The 22,261-nt window shown below is 42.7% G+C and overlaps 1 protein-coding gene across 5 annotated transcripts in view; it reads right to left on the reverse strand.

Moving 5' to 3' along the window:
• LOC143764762 (C-Jun-amino-terminal kinase-interacting protein 4-like) overlaps positions 1-22,261 on the reverse strand; it is a 951,487-nt gene that overhangs the window by 213,583 nt on the left and 715,643 nt on the right. For all 5 annotated transcript variants that reach the window (XM_077250696.1, XM_077250698.1, XM_077250699.1 and 2 more), the window contains 2 exons: positions 2,878-3,004; positions 516-602 (listed from right to left, as the gene is read on the reverse strand). In XM_077250696.1, coding sequence (XP_077106811.1) covers positions 516-602; positions 2,878-3,004 — 214 coding nt within the window. The remainder of the gene's footprint in view (positions 1-515; positions 603-2,877; positions 3,005-22,261) is intronic.

Raw genomic sequence — 22,261 nt, forward strand, 5'->3', positions numbered from 1 at the left:
GTAAATCAATAGGAAAAAAAAAGGCTGTGCTAATGATACGTAAAAATCAGCATGAAATCCGCTTCTGATCAAAAGAAGTAGCATGCTACTTCTTTTGTGCGGAACTGCAGCGTTTCTGACCCCTTCCATTATAGAAATCCGCATGGGTAAAAAACGCAGAAAATCTGCACAAAATCCGCATCAATGCCGCAACAAAAACGCACAAAATCTGCATAAAATCTGCGGCAAATCCGCACCTGCGTTTTCTGCAAGGAGATGCAGATTTTGTGCGGAAAATTATGCACCCCTTACAGCCACCTTTCCACCAAATTCTCCTGAGATTGACTCAATAGAACACAGAGTAGAGGATGAGAGTCTTGTCAGCTAATTACCATAACTATGCAAATCGCATACTTGACACTGAGCATATTGCACACCAACATGATTCAGGACCTTTCTTGTCAGCCTGGAAAACCCCTTTAACCATGCCCCTCGTCTTATCAGTTTGAAGCTTTGGCCACTAAAATGGCATTTACCTTTGTTCTAGGGTCTTTCTGATCTAAAAGACGAAGTTGGACTAGTACAGGAGCATTCCTGAGCTCACTTTCCACTTGAGAATCAACCTAGTGATACAATAAATTAAATGGATTAATGTCACACAAAGTCATACATTCGTAAGATTAGATTCCAACGACGCTCATGTCCTCTCCTGCATCATGTGATAGCAATTGTGACTACCCGGCTCACACAGCGTCTTCTCTGTGGTACAAAACTCACTATCTCAATGTAATCCTGAGACTCAGAACAAGGCTCGAGTAGGTTTACACTAAGAAAGGAACGAAAGCTTCCATCACATGATGCAGAAGAGGACCAGAGCAGCGCTGGAAACAGCGGAAGTATTTTACTGCTGGCTAATGGTAGGCGTAATGAAAAACAAATATTGGAGTGGTCATTTAAAGGTAAAAAAAAATACCTTCAAGAGAAAAACATACAGTAACTATTTCATGTAATGTTCCCAAATTTACAATCAAAGTAAGGAGGCAGACTCATCACAAAAGCAAACCTATCAATGGACTCGCTGTACAAAGAGAACTATCCAATCACAATGGGCGATTGCAAAGCCTGGACTGTAAACCATTCACACCCTATTAAAATCTGCAGACCTCAGAGATTGGCTGCAGCGATGATTTGTGCTGTAGTCATGAAGTCACTGCTGCAGTCTGTAAACAATCATTAAAGCAGTGGCAGATAGGCAGTGCAAGACTAAGGAAGGATGGGCAACAGCTCATTTTATTATTTTAACCCAGCCCACTGAGAAAAGAGAATTATAACTGGCAAACCCCTTTAAAAAAGGGACAGTCAGTAGAATCAATCTATCTGCAGTCTATATAGGCAAGAATGTCATAGAAAGTTGAATAAGAGGATATCTTGATATCTGCTATCCGATGTCTTTACCACTGTGAGACATGTAGATAAGGAGAACAGACTGTCAGTCATTACATGTCTCACACTGGTATCACAGCCTTATATTTAAAATGAGCTCTGGAGACAGATTCTCAGAGAGATCTATGTCCAGCCAGTAGATCTTAACAGCTCATTTACATACTAAAAGAAAAAATCTGGCTTTCTCTAGAAGACCACATCAGATTGCAGAAACCAAGATATAATTTTCTTCAGCTTTCTATGACCTTCGTGCGCATATGGATGGCTTACAAGGGTTGATTCTACCAACAGATGCATCTTAAAGTCAAGAGCAATGGAGATTTTCTCGAACAAATCACCTAAGAATCCCAGATATTTATGGGTTGTTGCTCAGATTATGCAGGAGATCTGGAACAGAGTAATATTACCAGGAACCTGTCAGCTGATTAATGCTACCAGATGCACAAGATGCATTGATCACAGTATGACTGCACATTTGCAGACCTAAATGTTTTTACTTAGGAATGCAAAAGTATTTCACAGAAAACACACTTTAAAATTTTGGATGGGACTGGAATGTCTCAGCTGACTAACTAATCTGAGGCCAATCTTTGGCAGCTTCTCTCCAACCCAAGAAACCGGGATAACCGCAGCCTTGAAAGGATTGTTAAGAAAAGGCCATTCAAAAATTTGGGAAGATTCACAAGGAGTGGACTGCTGCTGGAGTCATTGCTTCAAGAGCCACAACACACAGACGTATCCAGGACATGGGCTACAACTGTCGCATTCCTTGTGTCAAGCCACTCAAGACCAGTAGACAATGCCAGGCTAAGGAGAAAAAGAACTGGACTGTTTGCTCAGTGGTCCAAGATGTTGTTTTCAGCTGAAAGTAAATTCTGCATTTCATTTGGAAATCAAGGTCCCGGAGTTTTGAGGAAGAGTGGAGAGGAACACAATCCAAGCTGCTTGAGGTCTAGTGTGAAGTTTCCACAATCAGAGATGATTTGGGGAGCCATGTCATCTGCTGGTGTAGGTCCACTGTGTTTTATCAAGACCAAAGTCATCACAGCCGTCTACCAGGGAAATTTAGAGCATTTCATGCTTCCCTCTGCAGACAAGCTTTTTGGCGATGGAAATTTCATTCTCCAGCAGGACTTGGCTCATGTCCACACTGCCAAAAATATCAGTACTTGGTTTAAAAACCAACAGTATCACTGTGCTTGATTGGCCAGCAAACTCGTCTGACCTTAACCCCATAGGGAATCTATGGGGTATTGTCAAGATGAAGATCAGAGACACCAGACTCAACAATGCAGATGAGCTGAAAGCTGCTATCCAAGCAACCTGGGCTTCCATAACACCTCAGCAGTGACTCTACATAATATATGAGTTTCACTTTTTGCATTGAACAACTGAAATAAATTAAATTTTTGACGAAGTTCTTATTTTGTGAGAAGCACCTGTATTTCTGCTTACCGTGTTCTTTAAAACGGGAGGAATACTCCAGCCATGAACCTGTGCTCTGCCATGCTCCTTCCAGATGTGAGAACGAATGTGCCGATAATGTTCATGTTTCTTTCCTCGCAATGACACATCAGCATCACTGATAAAAAGCACAAACATTTACAGGACCATTAATTGTGTTTGTTTCTGACTAAACCCATCATCATAAGTTTGTTATCTGGCTAATCACTTTAGTAGTAACTTTATACTTTCTCATTGCATAGTTGTAATTAAACTGTGGTACAGTTATATATATCAGACTTACAACCCAGGTACTCAATGAGTGAAGTTAGAATTACACCATAAAAGACGTAATGCCTAATAAAGCAACTTGCAAAACATCACTACCTGATCATTTTTTAAAAAACTTATAAGGACTAGAAAGATTTAAAGAAGCACTAAAGTATATTCTTAACCAATATATATGTATTGTCCTTATGAACTGAGTTATTTCAGGTCTCCATCGATGGTCTGATTCTCTCTTCAGCCTTGTGACCACAATTCAGACTCTTTGGCTCTCATATTGTCTTATGTGTGGACTGGAAGAGGCTTTCTCAATGCAAGTGAACAAAAGCCTGAGTCTCAGATTTGCATTTGGTAAGCCACAATAGGACTACCCAGGAGATGCTATGTGATGTACAGTACCTTGTGAAAGTATTTGGCCTCCTGGAACTTATCAACCTTTTCCCACATATGGTATCATGCTTCCAACATAAAGATACCAAATGTAAATTTTTGGTGAAGAATCAACAACAAGTGGAACACAATTGTGAAGTTATTTATTGGTTATTTTAAATTTTTGTGGAAATTCAAAAACTGAAAAGTGGGGCGTGCAATATTATTCGGCCCCTTTAACTTAATACTTTGTTGCGCCATCTTTTGCTTCTTCAAAAATGGTCCTGTATTTGGCTCCATCCTTCTTCCCATCAATTTTAGCCATCTTCCCTGTCCCAGCTGAAGAAAAGTAGGCCCAAACCATGATGCTGCCACCACGTTTGACAGTGGGGATGGTGTGATCAGGGTGATGAGCTGTGTTCCCTTTACGCCAAACACATCGTTTGGCATTGTTGCCAAAAAGTTTGATCTTGGTTTCATCTGACCAGAGCACCTTCTTCCACATGTTTGGTGTGTCTCCCAAGTGGCTTGTTGCAAACTTTAAACAACACTTTTTATGGATATCTTTGAGAAATGGCTTTCTTCTTGCCACTCTTCCATAAAGGCCAGATTTGTGCAGTGTACGACTTATTGCTGTCCTATGGACAGACTGTGCCACCTCATCTGTAGATCTCTGCAGTTCATCCAGAGTGATCATGGGCCTCTTGGCTGCATCTCTGATCAGTCTTCTCCTTGTTTGAGATGAAAGTTTAGAGGGACGGCCGGGTCTTGGTAGATTTGCAGTGGTATGATACTCCTTCCATTTCAATATGATCGCTTGCACAGTGCTCCTTGGGATGTTTAAAGTTTTGGAAATCATTTTGTATCCAAATCCAGCTTTACATTTCTCCACAACAGTATCACGGACCTGCCTGTTGTGTTCCTTGGTCTTCATGATGCTCTCTGTGCTTCAAACAGAACCCTGAGACTATCACAGAGCAGGTGCATTTATACAGAGACTTGATTACACACAGTTGGATTATATTTATCATCATTAGGCATTTAGGACAACATTGGATCATTCAGAGATCCACAATAAACTTCTGGAGTGAGTTTACTGCACTGAAAGTAAAGGGGCAGAATAATATTGCACGCCCCACTTTTCAGTTTTTGAATTTCCACAAAAATTTTAAATAACCAATACATTTCGTTCAACTTCACAATTGTCTTCCACTTGTTGTTGATTCTTCACCAAATATTTACATTTGGTATCGTTATGTTTGAAGCATGATATGTGGAAAAAGGTTGAAAAGTTCCAGGGGGCTGAATACTTTCGCAAGGCACTGTAGCTTGGCTGAATAGTAATTATGTGGTTCAGAAAAGCATCAAACTTTGCTGGGCACGAACATTCAAAGCACATCACCACAAGGCGACTGCTGGTTTATGGAGAGGTCTTAGGAGCTGAGCCCACTCTACTAATGCACCAGAGCTAGATCTGATCGCTGCTGATAACGTCTTAAATGTCACTGTCAATCTCTTCCTGAGGCAATTAAAGGGAACCTGTCAGCAGGATTGTGCACAGTAACCTACAGACAATGTCAGGTTGGTGTCGTTATACTGATTAAAATTATACCTTTTGGTTGTTGTTTAATCTTTATTTTCAGTTAATGAGAGTCTCTTGCTTCGGAGTGGCCTGTGGGGGAGGGGTCATTATGTGGTGCTCTGCTTAAATATGCATCTGTATGGTTTATTACAGGTTACTGATCCCTCACTGACCTGCCTCCTATTTTACATACTGAATATAATATGTATTGAAAAAAGAAAAAAAAATCACATTCAGCATGCAGGAGTCGACGGCAGCGCCTGTGCTGCAGCATGATCTCATCTATGATATGCATTAATTTGTTGTATTTAGTGATATACATTTATTCTGAAAGAAAAAAAAAATTCTTTCTCAAAATGGCGCCGGCCGTGCCTTCGCAATAGCATCTACTGGCAAATACGCCGGTGCCATTTTGCTAGAAGAAAAAAGAAAATTTGTCTCCACCAAGATGAAACCATTTTCAGAAATATTTTTTTTTTGCTCACAGAATCGATGTATATCACTAAATACAATAATTTAATGCATATTATAGATGAGATCATACTGCAGCGCAGGCAACACCACCGATGCCTGCCTGCTTAATGTGATTTTTTTTCTTTTTCCAATACATATTATATTCAGTATGTAAAAGGGGCAGGTTGCTGAGGGATCAGTGAGTGACCCGTCTCAAGCCACACAGATGAATATGTAAGCAGAGCACCAAATAAATACCCCTCCCACAGGTCCGTCCCGGAGCACGAGAATCTCATTAACTGAAAACTTCAAATACAGATTAAACAACAATCACAAGACGGATTTCATTAACCCAGGTATCATTTTAAGGGCTCATACCCATAGGTGTGAAAACAAAATTCCAATTTCGGTCAAGAAAAGTAGGACTACTGTCATGCAAGGGGCCCCCTTGAGGAAGGTTTATCCGAAACGTGCGTCAGGGAGGGTGGGAGACAGCGTGGCTCATCACTCATTATCCACTAGGTATGTTACCTGACACATTATGTGAATGCCCTGTTGATTTGTATTTGTCCACACTGGTGCACTGTTTCCTATGTGTGTAATAACATTCCCTTACATCTGATACAATGCGCTCTGGACTAGGCATGATGATATGCCGGATTATGATTGAGTGTTTGTGCCGCTCTGCTCCCTTACTATGCAGTCTGTAGGTGTTTGCCAATTTTAGCCTCTGCTGTTGTGTTTGAGACCTGTTATATCTATATTTATTTAATAAAGTTTACACCTTTTATCACTTTGGACGAGTACACTGTTTTCTTCTGTGGTTTCATATGTGAGTATTGTAGAGTGCATCAGGTTGGTATATGTGAGTATTGTAGAGTGCATCAGGTCGGTATATGCGAGTTATGCAGAGTACATCAGGTTGGCATGTGAGTAGTGAAGAGTGCATCAGGTTGGCATATGTGAGTAGTGTGAGTGCATCAGGTTGGCATATGTGAGTATTGTAAAATGCATCAGGTTGGCATATTTGTGTAGTGTCAAGTGCATCAGGTTTGCATGTGTGAGTAGTGTAGAGTGCATAAGGTTGCCATATGCGAGTTATGCAAAGTACATCAGGTTGGCATACGTGAGTAGTATAGAGTGCATCAGGTTGGCATGTGAGCAGTGTGGAGTGCATCAAGTTGGCATATGTGAGTAGTATAGAGTGCATCAGGTTGGCATGTGAGTAGTGTAGAGTGCATCAGGTTGGTACATGTGAGTAGTGTAGAGTGCATCAGGTTGCCATATGCGAGTTATGCAAAGGAGAGAACAACGGAAAGGACACCATTGTAGGCATTTCCTACAGGCGGCCTGTGCAAGCTGAAGATATGGATGAACTCTTTATGAATCAAATGGCCAAGTTCTCCAAAAAATATGACATAGTTGTCATGGGAGATTTCAACTACCCAAGACATTTGTTGGGAATCTCTCTCAGGCAAAACTAACAGGTCAAACAAATTCTTATCCTCTCTTGCTGACAATGTTTTCTTCCAAAAGGTAGGTGAGAAAACAAGGGGATCTGTTACCTTGGATCTAATCCTTATAAACAGGGAGGAAATGGTTGAGGAGGTAAGAGTGGCTGGGACCCTAGGAGGTAGCGACCATGTTATTTCAGAATTTTGGATAACTAGAAGAGGAAGACCTGTGAAGACTCAGACATCAACGTTAGATTTCAGAAAGGCAGATTTTAAGGGACTCAGAAATAGAAATCGGAGGGATCCAATGGCTGGATATCCTTAAGGACAAAAATGTCCAGGAAGGGTGGGAAATCTTGAAAAATTAGATTCTCAAAGCACAATCGTTAACAATTCCGAAAAGAGGGAAGAATAGGCAGCATTTAAGGAAACCAGGATGGATGAATGCAGAACTTAAACACATGCTAAAAAGGGAAAAAAAAGAAATGTTCATCAAATGGAAAGAGGGAGGTATATTTAAAGAAGAATATAATGCTGTCTGCAGAACCTGCAGGGCACAAATCAGATTGACTAACGCTGACAATGAATTAAGGCTTGCAAGAAACTTCATAAGCAATAAAAAAGGATTTGGGGGATATGTCAAAAGTAAAAGAAAAGTCAAAGATGCTATAGGATTTTTACAGGATCAAAATGATGAAATGGTAAGAAAGGATGTTGAAAACGCAGAACTTTTAAATTCCTATTTTGTATCTGCTTTCTCTCAGAAAGAAAATCTAACATCAACTGATTTTCACTGTCCTATTAAGGGAATAGAATAATCCAGGATATCTATAAACAGAAAGATAATGAGGAAACACTTCGCTAACATAAATTAATTCAAGTCTCAGGGTCCAGATGAATCATACCCCCAGAGTACTGAAGGAGAAAGCAGAAGAAATTTTTCAACCACTCTCCATAATCTTTGAAAATTCTTGGAGAACAGAAGTCCCAGAAGACTGGAGAAGAGCAAAAGAAGAAGGTGGACCCAGGGAACTATAGACCGGTGAGTCTGACATCTATACCAGGAAAGATCTTTGAACAAATTATTAAACAACATGTATGCAAGTACCTGGATAAGAATGAAATGATTAACCCCTTCCCAACCTGTGACGCCACGTAGGTGTCATGAAAGTCGGAGCCAATCCAACCTGTGACGCCTATGTGGCGTCATTGAGCGATCACGTCCCTGCAGATCGGGTGAAAAGGATAACTCCAATTTCACCCGATTTGCAGGGACAGGGGGAGTGGTACTTCAGCCCAGGGGGGGTGGCTTTGCCCCCATGTGGCTACGATTGCTCTGATTGGCTGTTGAAAGTGAAACAGCCAATCAGAGCAATTTGTAATATTTCACCTATGAAACTTGGTGAAATATTACAATCGGCCATGGCTGGAGACAGCAATCTGCCGCCTCCACCGACTGACAGTGGCGATCTGCCGCCGCTGTCAGTGTTTCCTCCCCTATGTTCTGTGCTCCGCTGCCCTCCTCTCCCCTCCACCTGCCCCCGGCCTCCTATCTGCCCCCCCGCTGTCCGATCCCACCCCCTATACTTACAAAGTCCCGGTGTCCGTCCGTCTTCAGCGATGGGCGCTGCCATCTTCCTAAATGGTGGGCACATGCGCAGTGCGCCCACCGAATCTGCCAGCCGGCAGATTCATTCCGGGTACATTTTGATCACTGTGATAAAACCTATCACAGTGATCAAAATAAAAAAAATAGTAAATGAACCCCCCCTTTATCACCCCTATAGGTAGAGACACTAATAAAAGTAAATATATTTTCTTTATTTTATTTTTCAACTAGGGTTAGGGTTAGAACTAGGGTTAGGGTTGCAATAAGGGTTAGCATTAGGGTTAGGGTTAGAATTAGGGATAGGGTTGCAATTACGGTAGGGGTTAGAATTAGGGTTAGAACTAGGCTATATGCACACGGTGTGGACTGGCCGCTGCGGATTCGTGGCAGTTTTCCATCATGTTTACAGTACCATGTAAACCTATGGAAAACCAAATCTGCAGTGCCCATGGTGTGGAAAATACCGTGCGGAAACACTGCGTTGTATTTTTCGCAGCATGTCAATTCTTTGTGTAGAATCCGCAGCATTTTACACCTATTCCTCAATAGGAATCTGCAGGTGAAATCAGCACAATAACCACTCGAAATCTGCGGTATATCCGCAAGTAAAACGCAGTGCGTTTTACCTGCGGATTTTTCAAAAACGGTGCGGAAAAATCCGCACACAAATCTGCAACGTGGGCACATAGCCTTAGGGATAGGGTTGGAACTAGTGTTAGGATCGGAATTAGGGTTAAGATTAGGGTTAGGGGTGTGTTGAGGTTAGGGTTAGGCTTGTGGTTAGGGTTATGGTTAGTGTTGGGATTAGGGTTGGTTGTGTGTTGAGGTTAGGGTTGGGATTAGGGTTAGGGGTGTGTTGGGGTTAGGGTTGTGATTACCGTTATGGTTAGAGTTGGGATTAGGGTTAGGGGTGTGTTGAAGTTAGTGCTTGAGTAAAAGTTGAGGGGTTTCCACTGTTTAGGCACATCAGGGGGTCTCCAATCACGAAAAAACACCAGTACACAGGCAGAGATGCTTACCTGTCCAAGGCCTCCAAACAATTGCACTAGCCAAGGTGCAGCAGACCCAAGTTAAGACGGCAGATACACAGATGCAATAATACCGATAGTGCAGCCAGCCTACAATCAGGATTTGGTCGCTTGGCACACCTGTTCAAACAAATGATCTGTATGTGGCATGTTCACACAGGAATGCAGAGCATATGGCTCAAAGCCAATTAGTGACGCCATATAGCGGGCTAACCATTGCTGACTATAATGCATCCTGTGCGAACAGAGGCCACAGTTTACAGGGCCATCTAGGGCCCAGCTGCACCCTGAAAAAAATATAAAGTGCCCAAAAACATAATATATGCAAGGTATTGGTTGGTATTATGGCCACAATACTTAAGCTGGCAACCCACGTCAAGGGTCCTTACATATTGCCACATACATATCATTTGTTTGCACAGGTGTGCCAAGCGACCAAATCCTGTTTGTAGGCTGGCTGCATTATCGGTATTATTGCACCTGTGTATCTGCCATCTTAACTTGGGTCCACTACACCTTGGCTAGTGCAATTGTTTGGAGGCCTTGGAGAGGTAAGCATATCTGCCTGTGTACTGGTGTTTTTTGTTAAGAATAGTGGAGGTTTTTCCTCTTATGGTCTCCAATCACGACATAGCGCCACCATTCATTCCAGCCAATCTTGCATTTCAAAAAGTCAAATGGTGCTCCCTCCCTTCTGAGCCCCGACATGCGCCCAAACAGTGGTTTACACAAAGATATGGGGTATCAGCGTACTCAGGAAAAATTGTACAACAATTTTGGGGATCTAATTTTACCTGTTACCCTTGGAAAAATAAAAAAGGGGGCTACAAAATTATTTTTGTGGGAAAAAAATGATTTTTTATTTTCACGGCTCTGCGTTATAAAATTATGTGAAGCACTTTGGGGTTCAAAGTGCTCACCACACATCTAGATGAGTTCCTTGGGGGTCTATCTCCAGCCTAATATCCAGTGCCTTGCACACTTCTCTGATGCCTGACAAAGATCTGGCCTGAAATTTTTTGTCTCCGGCCGTTATTTGGGGTTCAAAGTGCTCAGCACACATCTAGATAAGTTCCTTGGGGGGTCTAGTTTCCAAAATGGGTGTGCCCAAACAGTGGTTTACCCCCTCATATGGGGTATCAGCGTACTCAGGACAAACTGGACAACAACTATTGTGGTCCAATTTCTCCTTTACCCTTGTGAAAATAAAAAATTGTGGGCTAAAAAATCACTATTTAGGAAAGAAAAATGATTTTTTATTTTCATGACTCCGCGTTATAAAATTCTGTGAAGCACTTGGGGGTTCAAAGTGACCACACATCTAGATGAGTTCCTTGGGGGTCTATCTCCAGCCTAATATCCAGTGCCTTGCACACTTCTCTGATGCCTGACAAAGATCTGGCCTGAAATTTTTTGTCTCCGGCCGTTATGAAAATTCCGAATGGGAACAGCCATCGGAAGCGGAGTCCTTTTTGGGTTAAAGCCTCTGTAAAAGGTTTTAGGCGTTGTGGCCAACAGGTCTTGAAACAGTCTGATTTGGGAGTCTTCGTACTTAATGTCTTGTGATTCACGTGCTCTGCGTAGAATCAGGTCTTTTGTTCTGTAATCAAGAAAGTGGCATAGCACGTCCCGCGGGGGGTCGCCCTGTTTAGGTTTGGGGCGTAGGGATCTGTGAACTCTGACTAGTTCTATGTCACTAGGATCACTGCCTAATAGCAGTTTTTTGAAGATCTCTGTCGAGGCTTTGGACAAGGCTTCATATGCCACCGTTTCTGGGAGACCCTAAATGCAGATATTGTTTCTTCGTTCACGATTTTCGTGGTCTTCTCATGTAGATTGAATCATTTGGATTTGATTTTCATGTTCACTGAGACAACCAAGTAGAACGTTGGATTGTTGTGTCAATGTAGTTTGGAAGATTTCAACTGTTTCAATTCTGTGACCCTGTTGCGTTAGGTCTTGTTATATCTCTGCTAGCTCCTTTCCTATAGGTTCCATGACTTTTGAGAGTATTCTTCTGTTGAATGATCGGGTTACTAAATTATCTTTTGTAGCATTCCCTCTGTCTGAGTCGCTCTCTAAGTCTGAATCCGTGTCTTCTTCCATTTGTGAGTCAATATGCTTTGGAGATTTAGTATGGTCTTGAAAGGCACTTTGTTTTTTCAGAAATGTGTCTATGTCTGCTTGTGTGATGGATTTTGGTGTTTTAGAAGATCATCTTAGAGTCTTTACTCCAGATTTCCCCATGTTTTTTTTTTTTTTTGGGAGAAGACTACAGGTAGGTGTTATTTGTCTCCCCCTGCTGGCAGTCTGGTGAATTAGTAGGTCACTGTTTGTGCATTATACAGATATGTGGGAGAAAGACTGCGCTTTATCTTGTTGTGATGTGCAGTTTTGATATATTCCTTCGTGCTGATAGTGATAGCACTTGACGGTTAGCTTGAGACCTTCTGGTTAATGGTGCTTTTAATAGATTCAGATAAGTGAAATCGTCTCTATTTGTTGGTCTCTACTCAGCCCGATAGCTCTGGGATCCCCCCGAACCTGACTCGTGTTTGATTTCGCTTATGGCTAGGTCTATATGTTATCTTGGGTAATAGAGCTATGCTATAGGGGATATGGTAGTCTTTGCATGTAGTGGGGATTACGGACCCCACTCAAGGATGCATGCTCCCCAAATTTGTTATGGCCGCGTTCAGCTGAGCTGCAGCGGCGCTGTTCTCACCTCACCAGAGTTCTCTGCGCAGCGTGGGTTCAGCTTCAGCGAGCGGCAGTTCAGGGCGAGGGTTAGGGGACAGATGACTGCACCTCAGCGCCGGTGTCTTTTTGCCAGCCAGGGACGCGATACAGGAGACAGCCCCAGGAGTGGCCCTGGGTGTGGAGAGAGCACAGGGGACTGAGCACCGGGTGAGTGGCACCGCTCCCCCGTTGGCCACAACCGCGCTGTTTTAGTGCTATTGCCAAGTGCTGCTCCCGGGTCCTCCTACCTCCGGCTGCAGCTGCAATCTCCGGAGACGCTGTTTCCTCTACTCGGGTCCTGGATGGCACGGCGGCGCCCCAAGACAGGTCTTCCGCTTCTGCCTGCCGACAATCCCCAGGGAGAGCCTCCCCACCGCCTCCCTCCGCCGCTCGCAAGCTCCCCAGCAGCTTCCCGGAGTCACTCAGATGTCAGCGCCTTGCAGCAGGATCCTCAGAGTCCGGGCTCGCAGGTGGGTTCTCTGTGCAGAGTCGCCGCAGGCCGCGCCGACGTCACCTCCTGCCTCAGAGTCTCGATCCCCGACTCTGCCTCAGCCACTCAAGCCGCAACTCGAGGCCACAGTCTCGTCTGAAGTGCGGGCCGCAGCACGTCCCGGGCACCATGACAACCACCGGCCTCTTCTAAACCGACTCCACAACGCTCTGGCCAGGAACCAGGGGGGTAAGTACCGGCTTCCCTGTCCTCAGATCCCCACAAAAGGAAGAAAGTGGCTTAGGATGGGCGCTCGCGTCCGAGATAGCGCGGTCCCGGCAGGCCCGGACGCCGCGTGGAGGCCTCTATTGCAATCCGTTTCCGAGTGGGTCCGGGGCCTGGAAGGTGGCCAATATCCACTTGACTAGACTCTAGGGATCCATCTCAGCTAGGTGTGGATGTGGATGGGTCTCCGGTAAATAGATATTAGCTGGATTTCCAGATAGGGTCATGGAGATTCCTTGGGGTGTCTAGTTTCCAAAATAGTGTAACTTGTGGGGGAGTTCAAATGTTTAGTCACACAGGGGCTCTCCAAACGCGACATGGTGACCGCTAACGATTGGAGCCAATTTTTCATTCAAAAAGTCAAATGGAGCTCCATCCCTTCCGAGCCTTGCCGTGTGCCCAGACAGTGGTTTACCCCTGCATGTGAGGTATCAGTGTACTCAGGAGAAATTGCCCAACACATTTTAAGATCCAGTTTATCATGTAGAACATGTGAAAATGAAAAAATTGAGGCTAAAAAATTTTTGTGTGAAAAAAAAGTACTTTTTCATTTTTACGGATCAATTTGTGAAGCGGGCGTTCAAAATGCATCTAGATAAGTTCCTTGGGGGGTCTAGTTTCCAAAATGGGGTCACTTGTGGGGGAGCTTCAATGTTTAAGCACACAGGGGCTCTTCAAACGAGACATGGTGTCCGCTAAGGATTGGAGCTAATTTTTCATTCAAAAAGTCAAATAGCGCTCCTTCCCTTCCAAGCCTTGCCGTGTGCCCAAACACATGTGAGGTATCGGTGTACTCAGGAGAAATGCCCAACAAATTGTAGGATCCATTTTATCCTGTTACCCATGTGAAAACGAAAAAATTGAGGCTAAAGAATTTTTTTGTGAAATAAAAGTACTTTTTCATTTTTACGGATCAATTTGTGAAACACCTGGGGGTTGAACGTGCTCACTATGCATCTAGATAAGTTCCTTGGGGGGTCTAGTTTCCAAAATGGGGTCATTTGTGGGGAGCTCCAATCTTTAGGCACACAGGGGCTCTCCAAACGCGACATGGTGTCCGCTAAAGATTGGAGCCAATTTTTCATTCAAAAAGTCAAATGGCACTCCTTCCCTTCTGAGCCCTGCCGTGCGCCCAAACAGTGATTCCCCCCTACATATGGGGTATCGGCGTACTCAGAACAAATTGTACAGCAACTTTCGGGGTACAGTTTCTCCTTTTACCCTTGCAAAAATAAAAAAAAGTGTTGCTAAAAGTTAATTTTTGTGACTAAAAAGTTAAATGTTCATTTTTTCCTTCCATGTTACTTCTGCTGCTGTGAAACACCTAAAGGGTTAATAAACTTCTTGAATGTGGTTTTGAGCACCTTTAGGGGTGCAGTTTTTAGAATGGTGTCACTTTTGGGTATTTTCAGCCATATAGACCCCTCAAACTGACTTCAAATGTGAGGTGGTCCCTAAAAAAATGATTTTGTAAATTTTGATGTAAAAATTAGAAATCACTGGTCAAATTTTAACCCTTATAACTTCCTAGTAAAAAAAAAAAAAAATGTTTCCAAAATTATGCTGCTGTAAAGTAGACATGTGGGAAATGTTAATTATTAACTATTTTGTGTCACATAACTCTCTGGTTTAACAGAATAAAAATTCAAAATTAGAAAATTGCACAATTGTCACAAATAAACGCAAAAATTATCGACCTAACTTTATCACTAACATGAAGCTCAATATGTCACAAAAAACAGTCTCAGAATCGCTAGGATCCGTTGAAGCGTTCTTGAGTTATCTACTATATAATTGTCTAAGGGCCAATTCCGTCTTTCTGTCTATCCTTCTGTCTGTCTGTCTTTCTGTCTGTCACGGATATTCATTGGTCACGGCCTCTGTCTGTCATGGAATTCAAGTCGCTGATTGGTCTCGCCAGCTGCCTGCAGTCAGTCACCGCTCACACAGGGTTAATGCCAGTGGTAATGGACCGCGTTATGCCGCGGGTAACTCACTCCGTTACCGCCACTATTAACCCCGTGTGACCAAGTTTTTACTATTGATGCTGCCTATGCAGCGTCAATAGTAAAAACATCTAATGTTAAAAAAAAATAAAAAATAAAAATCATTATATACTCACCTTCCGCCGCCTTTCCCGCTCCTCGCGACGCTCCGGTGACCGCTCCATGCAAGCGGCAGGTTCCGGTGGCAAGGATGGTATGCGAGAAGGACCTGCCATGTCATCACGGTCATGTGACCGTGATGTCATCACAGGTCCTGCGCGAGAAGGACCTGCCATGACGTCACGGTCATGTGACCGCAATGTCATCACACCCTGGGACCGGAAGCTGCCACCTGCACCACACACAGGCGACAGAACTACAAGGGGCCCTTGGAAGGCGAGTATATGTTTATTTATTTTTTTTTAACCTGTGACATACGTGGCTGGGCAATATACTAAGTAGCTGGGCAATATACTACGTGACTGGCCAATATACTACATGGCTGGGCAATATACTATGTGGCTCTGTGCTGTATACTACGTCGCTGTGCAATATACTACGTGGCTCTGTGCTGTATGCTACGACACTGGGCAATATACTACGTAACTGGGCAATATACTACGTGGCTGGGCAATATACTATGTCACTGGGCAATATACCGTACTACATAACTGGGCAATATACTACGTCGCTGGGCAATATACTACGTCGCTGGGCAATATACTACGTCACTGGGCAATATACTATGTAACTGGGCAATATACTACGTGGCTGGGCAATATACTACGTGGGCTGTGCAATATACTACGAGGACATGCATATTCTAGAATACCCGATGCGTTAGAATCGGGCCACCATCTAGTTACCTCATAAAGGGACACTGGTCAGAATTGCAAAAAAATGGCCAGGTCATTAAGGTCAAAATAGGCTGGGTCATGAAGGGGTTAAAGAGTGTCAGAATGAGTTTGCAACCTCTTTCACACTTCTGTCTTTGAGCTCCCGTCAAAATCCGTTAATTTTTGAAAAAACAGGATCCAGCAAATTTTTCTGCTGGATCCTGTTTTTTCCCATAGACTTGTATTAGCGACATATTGTGATGGATAGCCATCCGTTTCATCCGTCATGCACTGGATCCGTCAGAAAATTGCTGTCCGTCGGGCGGAGAAAATGTTCAGAGGAACGTTTTTTCTGTACATCGGAAAGTCGCTTAATGACGGATACTGCACTGCCCATCGTTGGCTATAATGGAAGCCTATGGACGCAGGATCCATTGCTGACCGTCAAATACAGGAATTCAGTGACGTATCCCGTTTTTCTATTCTGAGCATGCCTGAAAGGATTTTTAAGTCAGGAGGGAAAATTCTGTCTCTCTCTCTCATTCTCTCTCTCTCTCCGGAATTTTCTCTCTCCATTCAAATTCACGCAGCACCACAATTGACGAATCCGTCAAAACACTGGATGCGCTACACACGTTTTTCACTATTTTCGACACATCCGTCGATACGTCACATCAACGCATTATGACGGCCGCCTGCCGACGGAAGTGTGAAAGAAGCCTAATAAGTCATGTCAGACTAACTTAATTTCCTTCTATGGCAGAATCACTGACTGGATGGATCAGGGAAATGCTGTCGATATAGTATATCTTGACTTCAGTAAAGCATTTGACAAAGTATCTCACACAATCCTTATTGAAATAATGACTAAGTATGGAATGGACAAGGCAACTGTTCGGTGGATTCATAACTGGCTTAGTGATGGGACCCATAGAGTGGCCGTAAATGGCTGCACATTCAGTTGGAAGAATGTATTATGTGGGGTACCACAGGGCTCTGTCCTGGGCCCTGTATTGTTCAAAATCTTTATCGATGATTTAGATGAAGGAATTGAGGGTAAACTGATTAAATTTGCTGATGACACAAAGCTGTGAGGGATAGCTAACACTAGAGAAGAGAGATAGAGGATTTAAAAAGATATAAATAAACTGGAGCAGTGGGCAGCAACTAACGATTGCTAATGATTTTTAACAGGGAAAAATGCAAAGTACTACATCTGGGCAATAAAAATGAGAAAAACATATACAGAATGGGAGGAATAGCGCTAAGCAACAGCACATGTGAAAAAGACTTGGGTATACTAATATATTACAGACTGAACATGAGTCAACAGTGTGATGTAACAGCAAAAAGGGCAAATACAATTCTGGGATGTATTAACAGAAGCATACAGTCTAGATCACGTGACATCATTATTGCCCTCCACTCCTCTTTGGTCAGATCTCATCTGGAATACTGTGTCCAGTTTTGGGCACCACATTTTAAAGACATCAACAAACTGGAGCAAGTTCAGAGAAAAGTGACCAGAATGGTGACTGGTCTGCAAACCATGTCCCATGAGGAATGTTTTCAGGATTTGGGAATGCTTAGCTTGCAAAAAAGAAGACAGAGGAGACTTAATAGCTGTCTACAAATATCTCAAGGGCTGTCACATTGTAGAAGGATCATCTTTATTCTCTTTTGAACAAGGAAAGACTAGAAGTAATGGGATGAAACTAAATGGGAGGAGACACAGATTAGATATAAGAAAAAACTTTTTGACAGTTAGGATGATCAATAAGTGGAACAAGGTGATCAATGAGTGGAACAGGCTGCCACGAGAGGTGGCGAGTTCTCCTTCATTGGAAGTCTTCAAAGAGATGCTAGACAGACATCTGTCTGGGATGAATTAGTGAATCCTGCTTTGCACAGGGTGTTGGACCAGATGACCCAGGAGGGCCCTTCCAACTCTAACATTCCACACTGTGTGCAGAATTATTAGGCAAGTTTATATTTTAGAGGATTATTTTTATTATTGATCAACAACTATGTTCTCAATCAACCAAAAAGACTCAAATATCAAAGCTTAATATTTTTGGAAGTTGGAGTGTTTTTTTTTTTTAGATTTGGCTATTTTAGGAAGATATCTGTTTGTGCAGGTAACTATTCCTGTGCAGAATTATTAGGCAACTTAAAGGGCCACTATCACCCCCCTCCAGCCGTTATAAACTAAAAGAGCCACCTTGTGCAGCAGTAATGCTGCATTCTAACAAGGTGGCTCTTTTAGTTTTTGGTTCAAGTATTCCCAAAATAAAGTGTTCTGAAACTTAGCCAAAATACCTGTTGTTAGCCAGGGAGGTGGGACCTCACTCCCTAGCTTGAACTGCTACTCTGCCGTCACTCCAATCTTGTGGGGCTTTCGGTGCCGCCCCCTCAGCTCTGTTTACACTTCAAAACCAGCACCTGCGCTGTGTGTTATGCATTATGCACAGTGCGGGGCTGGGATTCCAAAGGTGGGTGGCCGCACTGCCCGCACAGGCGCAGTCTGCAAGCCTGGCTGGGACGTCAGACGGCCAGAGCTTGCTGCGCCTGCGCAGCACAGTAGTACACAGTGCAGGCGCCGGTTTTTGAAGCGTAAACAGCGCTGAGGGGGCGGCGCCGAAAGCCCCTCAAGACTGGAGTGACGGCAGAGTAGTGGTTCAAGCTGGGGAGTGAGGACCTGCCTCCCTGGCTAACAACAGGTATTTTGGCTGTTTCAAAATGCTTTATTTTGGGAATACTTGAACCAAAAACTAAAAGAGCCACCTTGTTAGAATGCAGCATTACTGCTGCACAAGGTGGCTCTTTTAGTTTATAACAGCTGGAGGGGGGTGACAGTGGCTCTTTAATAAAAACCAAATATTTTCCCATCTCACTTGTTTATTTTCACCAGGTAAACCAATATAACTGCACAAAATTTAGAAATAAACATTTCTGACATGCAAAAACAAAACCCCCCAAAAGTAGTGACCAATATAGCCACCTTTCTTTATGATGACAATCAACAGCCTTCTATCCATAGATTCTGTCTGTTGCTTGATCTGTTTACGATCAACATTGCATGCAGCAGCCACCACAGCCTCCCAGACACTGTTCCAAGAGGTGTACTGTTTTCCCTCCATGTAGATCTCACATTTTATGAGGGACCACAGGTTCTCTCTGGGGCTCAGATCAGGTGAACAAGGGGGTCATGTCATTATTTTTTCTTCTTTGAGACCTTTACTGGCCAGCCACGCTGTGGAGTAGTTGGAGGCATGTGATGGAGCATTGTCCTGCATGAAAATCTTTTTGTTCTTGAACGATAACAACTTCTTCCTGTACCACTGGTTGAAGAAGTTGTCTTCCAGATACTAGCAGTGGGTCTGGGAGTTGAGCTTCACTCCATCCTCAACCCAAAAAGGTCCCACAAGTTCATCTTTGAGTACTGGTATGGGCTGGTATCATCAACCTCCACCTTGCTGGGGTCTGAGTCCAAGTGGAGCTCTCTGCCCTTTAGTGATCCAGTCTCTGGCCCATCTATCTGGCCCATCAAGAGTCACTCTCATTTCATCAGTCCATAAAACCTTTGAAAAGTCAGTCTTAAGATATTTCTTGGCCCAGTCTTGATGCTTTATCTTATGTCTCTTGTTCAAAGGTGGTCGTTTTTCAGCCTTCCTTACCTTGGCCATGTCCCTGAGTATCGCACACCTTGTGCCTTTTGTTACTCCAGTAACGTTGCAGCTCTGAAATATGGCAAAACTCGTGGCAAATAGCAGCTTCACACTTGATTTTTCTCAATTCATGGGCAGTTATTTTGCGCCTTTTTTGCCCAACACACTTCTTGCGATCCTGTTGGCTATTTACCATGAAACACTTGATTGTTCGGTGATCACGCTTCAAAAGTTTGGAAATTTCAAGACTGCTGCATCCCTCTGCAAGACATCTCACAATTTTGGACTTTTCAGAGCCCGTCAAATCTCTCTTCTGACCCATTTTGCAAAAGGAAAGGAAGTTGCCTAATAATTAAGCACACCTTACATAGGGTTTTGATGTCATTAGACAACACCCCTCCTCATTACAGAGATGCACATCACCTGATTTACTTAATTGGTAGTTGGCTCTCAAGCCTGAACAGCTTGGAGTAGGACAACATGAGTAGTATAGCATAGGGAGGTCTCGTCAAACTCAAATTGACAGGTGGACCCGCCCCTATCAAAGTGTATCAAAGTTTGTAACCCCTCCCTGTCTGGCAGCTGTCCCTCCTTGCCTGGCTTTCCCTTTTGATACAGTTTGATATTGTTAATTTGATACAGTGATTATTATCACAGTATTTGATTGTTTTTATATTAGATTTTCATATTATATGTAACTGCTGTGAGCTTGCTTCTGTAAGATGTATTTTAGAAGCAGTGTTTCTGTCTGCAGCCTGTTATGTGAAACGTATTCTCATTTTATATGTGTTTTATAACATAATTGCTAGCAGATGCTAGCTATCAGTGTGAAACTGACAGACAAGCACAGCTGTGTCTCGATACAAGACATTCACCACTACTGTCAGAGTTTCTGGAGATCCACATTTACACAGAGGCGTCTATTCCTTACTTAACTACAAACAGATGTGTCTCTGCAAGAGCTGCACCAAGTGTGTTTTATTACCAATGAGCACATATAGTGCAAAATTGTGCTTTATAACACACTGTGCCAGTTATATAATTATATCCTATTAGATGGGCCAGTTATATAATTATATCCTAGGATTCTCATTTTTACACGTGGTTTATAACACCAGTCTCATTATATGGGCACATTATGTATGTAGCCATATTACAACACCCGCAAGTATGAAGCGGTGTGTTTTATACGATTATAAAAACCAAAGACACGATATTGTAAAAGTTTAAAAGATTTTATTGTAAAATAAATACATCTCAAAGACATTTCAATACTATAAAAATTCTTACAGAGTATAAAAGCAAAAACATTAAATAGTACAATGATCATACATCAACTCACTTCTTACAAAATAAATAGATAGTATCACAAGTACAATGAACATACATCATTACACTTCTTACAAAATAAATAATATAGTGTTACAAGCCAAGTACAGCATTTATCCAGTACTTTCTTGGAAAAACACATTATAAGGTAGTTTTCACCAATTACTAGTTCTGCTGTCGCCTCATATACTACAGCTAGAGTTTCACATGTTATTCAACACCATACGTGACAATCGACAAATGATCACCAGACAGAATTTCTGGTAGAAGTACACAGAGAGCAGCTTAAAATATTTATTGGAACAATGTATTTTATTCACAGTGTTCACATATAGTGCAAAATTGTGTGGTTATTTTTATATCCTATTAGATTTTCATATTATATGTAGCTGCTGTGAGCTTGAATGAGGCTGTGTTTCTGTCGGGAGTGTATTTTATTACCAATGAGCACATATAGTGCAAAATTGTGTTTTAAAACACACCATGCCATTTTACGGGCATATTATGTATATTCTGTGTTTATGCACCATTATTTGATACTGTGATTCTCATTTTATGAGTTTTATAACACATCACACTCATTTTACGGACATATGTATAATTATTAGTTAATTGGACAGTCATTTATCAGTTTGTTTGTGCAAAATTGTGTTTTATAACACACCATGCCGTTTTACGGGCATATTATGTATATTCTGTGTTTATGCACCATTATTTGATACTGTGATTCTCATTTTATGAGTTTTATAACACATCACACTCATTTTACGGACATATTATGTATAATTATTAGTTAATTGGACAGTCATTTATCAGTTTGTTTGTGCAAAATTGTGTTTTATAACACAACATGTCGTTTTACGGGCATATTATCCACAATCTACCAAAACTCTTGTGCATGCTCTCATCATCTCCTGCCTCGATTACTGCAACACCCTCCTCTGCGGCCTCCCCGCTAACTCTCTTGCACCACTCCAGTCTGTCCTCAACTATGCTGCCCACCTAATCCACCTCTCTCCTCGCTACTCCCCTGCTTCTCCCCTCTGCAAATCCCTCCACTGGCTCCCAATCCCCCAACAAATCCAGTTCAAACTACTAACACTGATCTACAAAGCCATCCACACCTGTCCCCTCCCTATATCTCTGAACTAATCTCCCACTATCTTCCCTCACGTAATCTTCGTTCATCCCAAGACCTCCTACTCTCCTCCACACTTATTCGTTCCTCACACAATCGCCTCCAAGATTTCTCCCGAATATCTCCCATCCTCTGGAATTCCATGCCTCAACACGTCCGATTATCCACCACCCTCGGATCCTTCAGAAGGAACCTGAAAATCCACC

The sequence above is a fragment of the Ranitomeya variabilis genome, chromosome 4 (assembly GCF_051348905.1).
Source record: "Ranitomeya variabilis isolate aRanVar5 chromosome 4, aRanVar5.hap1, whole genome shotgun sequence".
Lineage (NCBI taxonomy): Eukaryota > Metazoa > Chordata > Amphibia > Anura > Dendrobatidae > Ranitomeya > Ranitomeya variabilis.